The sequence below is a fragment of the Diabrotica undecimpunctata genome, chromosome 1, assembly GCF_040954645.1.
Source record: "Diabrotica undecimpunctata isolate CICGRU chromosome 1, icDiaUnde3, whole genome shotgun sequence".
NCBI lineage: Eukaryota > Metazoa > Arthropoda > Insecta > Coleoptera > Chrysomelidae > Diabrotica > Diabrotica undecimpunctata.
This window is the reverse complement of record NC_092803.1, coordinates 69,539,511-69,548,915: the sequence shown is the minus strand read 5'-3', so window position 1 is coordinate 69,548,915 and position 9,405 is coordinate 69,539,511. Positions and strand designations below refer to the sequence as shown.

Below are 9,405 nucleotides of genomic sequence, written 5' to 3'. Positions count from 1 at the left end.
TCCAAAATTACAGAAAACCTATTATTTATGCCATTTATGTAGTTTGGGTTAATTGTTTTTATGTGTTTTGGTTGGTGTTTCATTAAAAGTTCTCTCTTAAGTTGGAAATCACTCCCCCCAAGGCTGGATCCCATCTTGATCCTCCGCTGGAAGGCTGAGCTTACCAATACAACCGAAAATAATTTAAAAAATTGTAATTTTAATTATGGTTTTACATGGTAGATCTTTTATTGGGATTTATTTTATTTTTTATATCTGTTGCTACTCCTTTAGGCAAAATGTGTTCCTCCCTTCATTGTCATTGAGCTTAAATTTATTTCCTAAATGTACGGCAAATATTTCTTTTCTCTTTATTGCTTCTAGCTCAATTACTATTCTCCTTGCTGATAATAAACAAATAGTAATATTAAAAGAATATTCAAAAAAAAAACGAAACGTTATTCAAATCTCCAATCATGTAATCAAGTATCAAATTTGATCAATTGTTAACAAGCGACAGGTTTCCGAAACGAAAATTATGGTAAAATTACGTGATCACCGATTATAGATTATATGACATACGATTTTACATGGAAACAGTAGAATCGATTGTAATCGTTTATTATTTCTGTACGAATTGTTCTTTATCTTGCTCTAAATTAAGAAAGTAATGTTGCTGTTTGACTTTACCATCATTCCTGTTTATGTGTAATCTGCATTCTGAAAATCAACAAACAAACATAACCTAACTAACTAATAATTTTGTGTCGTTCGTTAATGTTTACCAATTTGTCATTTATCATCTTTAATTCTTAAACTGAACTTTGTAACAATATTTTTGGGTTCTTTCTAAAAACAGCTTTTTATAAAACACCTTAGGTTTATGTATCTTACAACGTAACCAAAGATTTTATTTTATTTACTTACAACCATTGGTACATAACCAAAGATTATAAGATTAATCGTCCAAAAATCTCAGATTACCTGACAAGCTAGTATGACAGAAGTTTGACATAGATAAAACGATAATTAGCTTTTCTGAAACCCAAAATACTTCTGACAGGCTGTTAATCATCGATTATTTGCTTTTTAGATTAGTTAATGTGTGTTATGTGATTGAAGTTTGATCGATGTTTCTGCAACTCAAAATGCATTTAATCGACTGTTAACAGTAGATTACCTAATTTTGATAATGATCAGCCTTTCGGAAACCGGCTGTTAGTCTAGCAGAATGCGATGAACTTGAATGTCCAATTCGTTAAAAAGATAGCAAAATTGTAGTAGTTAGAATTCATGTTAAAAATATTGAGTTTAATCTAGAAGGACAAATGAATAAAGTACAAGACAAAGGAAAGGAGTTGACAAAGACTTGGATGAAATCCCAAAGTTTTCTGTATTTTTAAAATTTAAATAATATTTTTAAAATTGAATAAAATAATTTTATTATTTATCTATTTTTTATATTTTATTAAATTCAATATATTACTATGTTTGCTCTTAACGCTGCCTGTTAACATATTAACGAAGCATATGTTGTTTATTTCTGACATACCTGTAAAATTCAGACAAAATATTAAATTAATAAATTATAAAATATAAATAAATATCATTTGATAGTAAATTTAATTGTTACATAAACTAAATAATATGTTTGAAAATAATAATTGTCTTTATATGAAATTATTCTAAAACGAGAGTTATCATGAAAATTTAAACAGATAATTCAATTAATCGGATGGCATTTATGACTTTTATATTTTGACAATCGTTACGAATCGAATCTTTTAGTGACAGACTTTTAATTCTTTACTTCTCATTTAATGTCTATTTTTTATTAGCTATTTTTCATGTAGTTTTTTATTTAAACCTGATTAGAGTAAATATATGATAACTAGAAACAATATGAGCGAGAGTAGTGAATCGATGTAAAGAACCGCTATTTCCTGACGCTATCCGTGACGAGGCCATCTTGTTGCGCTAGTTTCGTGACGCTTGTCTTAGCATTTTACTAAAGAGAAAAAAGTAATACAACGCCAGTATAAAAGCTTCTCTTTAAAAATTAGGTAGAACAAGGTGTGTTAAAGACAGAACTTAAGAACTTTAAAAAATAAGACTTGTGTATCGAAAGAAACATTTCCAATTATTTCAACTCGGATACAATAATTGATTTCTGAGACTGTACCAAAGATCCATCTGACAACACGGCAGCGATCGACAATACAAATCGGCAACACTTGACTGTACCTTCACACATGCTTTGTACATGTGTGTTGACACTGTACGTTACACATGCTAGTGTGTACGTAAGAAGTGAGGTTAGGTCTGGTAGAAGATACCCTACCTACACATTAAAACGGAGCTATTATAGTAACTGCACCCGATAAGGATGTAGGTATTGCGTTGTTGCGTGTCCGAGTGAGAAGGTAATTATTGGCTCTTTATTCTTGCTATAGTCCAGGAATTTTTGTAAACAGTTTATAAAAGGTAATCAAAGTAATTCTTTTATTAAATTTTAGTCATTGTGTTACATTTTTATGAAGGTTTTAGGAAAGTGGTTGTTTGAAACGAGTTTATTATTCAAATAAAAATCTAATTTAATTGGTTTGAATTAAAAAAGTAAATTATATATATTTTGTTTACCCAATTAATAACAAAAATAAAATATTATAGATGTCAGAAGAAAAAAAAAGAAAATATGTGAATCAGATCCTACTTTGCAGCAACGGGATATCAGACCAGATTTAAATGTTAAAGGAATCGTAACCAGGAATACCAATGTGTCCAAATATTTAAAGAGTAGTATTGAATTAGTATTGAATTAATATTGAATTAAGGTGGCTACGATACCATATTGGCACTACAGCAGCTTATAAAAGAAATATGGTCACATAAATCCCTCCCCAGTGATTGGAATATTGGAATACTTTGCACCATATACAAAAAAAGGAGATATCATTGAATGCTCTAACCACAGAGGAATTACGTCTCTAAATGCAGCGTATAAAATATTTTCCACAGTACTATGCCACCGTATGGCTCCATATGGAGAACGAATAGTTGGAAAATACCAGGAAGGTTTCAGAGGTGGTAAATCGACAATTCATCATCTTGCAAGCCTAAGACGAATCTTAGAAAAAACATTGGAATATGGCATAGATACTCATCACATATTTATAAACTACAAAGCAGCGTACGATTCTGTAAATAGAAGAGAAATGTTTATAGCACTGAAAAAGCTAGGAATACCAAATCAATTGGTAAATTTAACAACACTAACTCTTGAAAAAGTTGAATGTGGAGTACGAATTCAGTGGAAACTATCTGAACCTTTTTAAACAAATAGCGTGCTGCGCCAGGGAGACTCTATCTACTTTATACTGTTCAATATGGCTCCGGAAAAAGTAATCCGTATGTCATAAATCACAACCAATGGTTCAATACATTTTGATCAATGCAAATCCTTGTCTATTGTGATGATACCAATATTGCTGGGACAACGGAAAATGCTGTACGAGAGTCGTATGTAGCACTAGAAGAATCAGCTACAAAAATGGGTTTAATAATAAACGCCAACAAAACGAAGTATATGAAAATAAGCACGCAACCACACTTATCTACTTGATATAAAAAACGACGTCATCGACCTCAATCTCCTTCTAAAATCCTTAATTATATCGAGAAATACAAAAGTAAAACTCTACAACACAATAATACGCCCAGTTCTAACATATGGTTCAGAGACCTGGACTCCAACAAAAAGCACTGAAAACATGTTAGGACGTTTCTAAAGAAAAGTACTAAGGCGAATCTATGGAGCGGTGAATGGTAATGGACTGTGGAAAAGGCGATACAACTTCGAACTTTATAGAATATACCAGGAACGAGATATCGTAAAACATATTAAAACAAACAAGATAAGACGTCTGAGGTGGATAGGGCAAGTAATGCGAATAGAACATAATGATCCAGCTAAAAAACGCTGCTTGATAGACCTTTAAGTCAGAGAAGAAGAGAAAAATCCATAACACGGTTTCTTGATAACATTGATGAATATATGAGAAATATGGGAACACGTGCTTGGCAAAGGAAGGCGATGGATAGGGACGCCTGGAGAGAAATTCTTGAAGAGACTAGGACTCACGCAGGGTTATAAAGTCAGAATGCTCATGATGATGAAAATACAAGAAGAAAGGTAGATAAAGGTCTCATTTATAAAATGATTAGATTGAATTAAATTAAATGCATGCTTCTATTTCTCAGTAAATGGTTTTAATAGCCGGTCGTTAAATATTTTTACTGCTTTTGAATACGTAACTGTAAGCTATAAATCACACACCTGTGTCTTTTATTGTTCTATTTTTACTAAGTAAATTATAAAGACTAGACTAGACTAGAAGTAGATTATAAAAATACATTTTATTGTTTGAATGTACAAACTACAAGGCAATAAAACAAGATCGTTAAAAGGATCATCGAGAAGATTTGTTAAGACCGTTACTACAATTAGCTATAAATTGCTGCTTTTTAGCAGAAACAGAATACTTTCCAGTCAGAATTCTGACAATAAACATACTCTCTTCTCCCCAATTGGGACAATCACTTGCTACACTCTCATGTCCTCAATTGGGACGGTCACCACGTGCTGTCTACTCATTTTCTAAACAGTCCTCAGTTCAGACGAAAAATATATTTTGATTTAACCAGTATAGGACATAGCAAAGTGGTCAAGTTTAAAATTAATAATTATAACACAAATTGTAAAATAAAAAGTTTTGTAACTCTGCTCACATTAAATAAAATTATTGAAACTCAGACTATTCAATTACTTCAATATCGAATTGGTACCTGTTTCGACTAAGATATATTATTCAGAAGCACTAAAAAGTTTGGTTCTCGCCTTATATTGAGAACTAGAGAGATACCAATATTGTATATAGTGTTAAACATGTGACTGTAGTTATGGATGTATTGTTCATGGGATAATAGTTCTATAGGGATTTCGTCAGGTCCACTGGTTTTATGATTTGTAATTCAATTTTCTATCAGCGACACCGAAAGCCACTCTGCTTTTGTGCTTAACGGTTCGCTGAAGAAAACTTCCTCGTCGGTGCTAAATGATTGGAATTGTGGAATTAAAACTTTTTCCTGGTAGGTAGGAGATTCGATAGATCCATCAGAAATTACCAACGGATTTTGTGGGGTAAATTTTTAACACTGTGTGGAGCTGCAGGCCCATCTATTCGTCATCTGGTCGAGGAATGTGAGCTAAGAGGCGACATTATCGACTTCTTCGCTTAAAATGGTGTTTAGTTATGTTACAAAAATTATTTTGTACCCGATTACGTCATTTTTTACACCTTTTTGTTTATTATGACTCAAATTGGGCTATTTAAAGAGTTTTACATGTTACTATAAAATATTATAGTATATACTAGTATAAATGAATTGCTGTTATTATTTCTTTAGTAACGAAATTTAGAATGCCATTTTTCTTTTTCTCATTGATGCCAAGTCTTTTGGGCTAAACTGGAATCAGAAGAGTCATCGCGCTGTTTTTGCTTTATTTTTTACTGCTTTATATCTTTATTTCCTTACATACGTGCGATGTTTTAATAAAAAAGGTGTCATCGTCTTTTATTATTTTTATCATTCGAATATGCGTTTCTCTTGGTAAGCTCCTGAACCCCCCGACCTGTTCATTTGAACACTGTTCCTGTTCACTGCACTAATGCTGCTTGGGAAGGGGGCTGTCAATTTATACCCGTTTATTTGTCACCATCGACAGTGACGTCGATCACTGACGTGGCGTTTAGGTCGGAGTTAGCACGAATATTTTTGACAGCTGGAATTGGAAACGTAGACGGAGAGGCCATTTTTTATTTAGTAGAGGTCTCCATGTTGAAGGCAACCGGATACGTCATCTCTTTTATTGAGACAATTTGGGAGTTTTTCCATCTCTATGGCTTCTCGGATAATTCTTGGTTTATAGAAACCAAGTTGTCGGTGAAACCTTTGATATAAAGAAGAAAAGCTTTCATATGACGAGCATCTGGTTCTTTATATTGGTACTGAGCGAAAGTTGATGCCTATAGATGCTCCTGTTGATATGATTTTGACAGCGGATCTATTTGAATCATCGCAAAGACGTATTGATATGGAAACAAGGATATTACTCACTGTTGGATTGTCATTGCCACGTCAGTTAACCATGTCACAGTCAACGGTATAAATTGAATATTCCCGTCCCAAGTACCATTGTTGTAGTAATCTGGCTACAGTGTTTAAGAGTGTTCAACTGAAGTGAAGTGGGGGTCAGGAGACTGAGACCTGAAGAGAAGAAAATTTCAAAGAAGGAACCTGATATATATTTATATATATATATATATATATATATATATATATATATATATATATATATATATATATATATATATATATATTGACAGCATTATAAAATAGGGAGGTAATACGGGCAGACATACAAATTAGTTAATTAAACAAATAAAAATAAAACTTTTTGCCGATGATCAACTGATAATTCATAATTCTGAAAGAGATATCTAAAAACTATAGAGTGCTCAGGATTGAATGTAGAAAACTGGAAAGGGAGAAGTTTATTCTTAAGATTGAATAAACAGTGCCAAAGTAAATATTATTTTAAGTAATAATAATAATAATAAGTAAATAAATCTCTTTTCATATTCTAAATTTCAGCGGTAAAATCAATTATAGTTCGCTGTCCTATTTAATCCGTTTCAGAAGTCCTGTCATAAGTTTATTTAACTGAGTTTGTATGTTCCCTTTAAGGAAGAAAATTAATCCTTCGAGAAATATTATCTTTCAAATTCCTGGACTATACACCGAAGTGTAGCCTCTTCATCCTTTAAGTAAATGGGCGGCACACCGAAGAGAGCTCGACGATTGGCCGTTTCGGAGGGATTTGGAGCTGACAGCCACATTTCAAGTCCATGTGGACTACGGGGTGGTCCACCCCATAAAAATTGACAAAAGTGATGTTAGTTGTATATTATATAATGTCACATATCATAATATTTTATAACTTTATAATTTGATAAACTTATATTACCTGACATATTTCTAAAATTAATTTAATCGGATTATTGCATATTATAGTCATTTAATCGAAAACTTTCATTGATCATTATTTACGTTATAATAGTACTAAAACCAATACGTTAGATACATGGATAATACATTAGTTCAAACGACTAAATTGTATTTTATTACTTTTGACAAACATTATCAATGCATCATAGTTGTCAATAGCAATAATTTTATTTAATTTTAAAATGCTCGCAATATCGAATATTTTTGTCAAAAAGAAGATGATAAATATTGTCTTTTATTGGCGATTATAGCTCAGCGCCTAAGATACTGGCTTTGAGCGCAAAATTTCAATTCTCAGCACCAACAACATTTTCATTTTTAAAAATAATACGAGCCGTCACGGTGTTTCAGAGGACACAAAATCCTCCTGTCCAAAAATCTACCCGCCAAACCGATCAGATTGGGATGTTGTCTTCGTGCTGATTCGTATCGCCTGCGCCGGTGAGTTTACATTCGAATCTAATCAACCTCATCTCTTCTTTCGATTCTCAACTATTATAGCAACAAGTGAAGTGTGTTTAACCGCTTCATACACAAAGTTTGCAAAAATACGTCACAAAATTATCTATTTATTACAGTAAAATAAACTACCCCGCTTCGGGTAGTTGCTGGGTGAATTGAGTAGCTCTGTAACTATCACGCCAGTCCCAAGCCGCGATAAAGGAGGAAGGTTTGCGTCAGTAAGGGCATCCGGCAGTAAAAACCTTACTAAAACCATGGAAAGTAGAAATATAAAAAATAGTTTAGAGGCTTGGGCGTTCCCCGTAAGTGGCGCGCAGTTGCGGCTTCGCCTGATCCCTGCGAAAAGTGAGCTGGAGCTACTCTTTAGGGAACGGAAGGGGTCAAATAAGCTAGTCTTGAGAGTTGCAACTCTCAACGTCGGAAGCATGAAAGGTAATGGAAGAGAACTGGCCGAGTTTATGCAGAGAAGAAGGATTGGTGTACTTTGTGTGCAAGAAACTCGAAAAGGTAGTAAGTCGAGAAATCTTGGAGATGGCTGCAAGTTAATATATAGTAGTTCGAACAGTCACGGCAGAAATGGAGTAGGTATTATTTTGAACAACGAATAGAAGGAATATCTTGTAAGAGTAACGAGAAGCAGTGATAGAGTAATGAGTGTCCAACTGAATAGAGGCAATACCAACGTGAACATATGTGCCTACGCCCCACAGGTAGAGTGTGAAGAACAGGAAAAGGAACAATTATGGAGAGACATAAAGTGTTTCATTGGAGTTGATTTAGATGTACATATTGGTACAGTAATAGCAGGAATAGAAAGAGTTCATGGAGGTTTGGGGACGGGAATAAGATATTATGAAGGAAATAGTGTCCTTGACTTTGCAGTGGCGTGGGATTTGGCTATCATTAATACGTTCTTTACGAAAACTAAAGACCCGTATGTTACCTAAAGTGGCGAGGAAAGGGAAAGTCAGATAGATTTTGTGTTGTGTAGAAGAAGTCAGCTAAAAGAGGTTTTAAACTGTAAAGTAAAATATGAGTATGTAGCTAGTCAACACCGACCGGTGATAGTGGATACGACAATAAAGGTGAGGAAAGAAAAGCAAGTAGGACACCAGAAAGTAAAGTGGTGAAAGTTAAAGGATAAGGATTGGGCTACAGTCTTAACAGGCTTTAACAGTAGAGTGCTGGAAGAGCTGGAGGAAAATGATACGATAAATGGTAGGTGGGAAGCCAACAGTAAAGTTGTAGTGCGAGTGGGAGAGCAAGTGCTAGAAAAAACATTTGGTGAAGGGCCTCATAGAGACAAACAAATTAGGTGGTGAAACGATGAGGTGCAACAGAAGCTTAGAGAGAAGAAAGAGGCTAGAAAGAAGTATGACAGGTCTAAAAGAGAGGAAGATAAGGATATATACAAGATGGCAAAGAGGAAAGCTGTAACTGCTGATAAGGAAAGATCATCTGCACAGCTGTATGAAGAGTTGGAGACACCCGAGCGGGCCCCTTGGTCAATGCTCTTTGCTGATGATATGGTGTTAGTAGAGGAGAACAAAGAAATGTTGGAGGAGAAGTTGAAGTGTTTGAGAAGGGCTATTGAAGAGGGAGGATTTAAGGTTAGCAGGTCGAAAACGGAGTATATCTGGTTGGGAATAGTTGGGAACATAGAATTGCTTGGAAAAAAGCTAGGACGAATAGGAGAATTTAAATACCTTGACTCCTACTTAACGGAAAATAGGACACTAGATCGAGAAATTGCCCACAGGATACAGGCTGGGTGCTTTAACTTGAAACGAATGAGTGGAGTACTTTGTTATCGAAGAAGCGGGGAAGAGCTGAAAG

At 34.1% G+C, this 9,405-nt stretch overlaps 1 protein-coding gene across 1 annotated transcript; it reads left to right on the top strand.

Annotated features, from left to right (window-relative positions):
- The first annotated feature begins 7,823 nt into the window (after nt 1-7,823).
- Nucleotides 7,824-8,177, top strand: LOC140452650 (uncharacterized). The gene has a single exon (XM_072546986.1). It carries the CDS (start codon nt 7,824-7,826, stop codon nt 8,175-8,177), a length of 354 nt encoding a protein of 117 aa, XP_072403087.1.
- The last annotated feature ends 1,228 nt before the right edge of the window (nt 8,178-9,405 follow it).

Coding starts and splice junctions, on each gene's coding strand:
- LOC140452650 (XM_072546986.1), top strand. CDS start 7,824: ATGGAAAGTAGAAATATAAAAAATAGTTTAGAGGCTTGGGCGTTCCCC.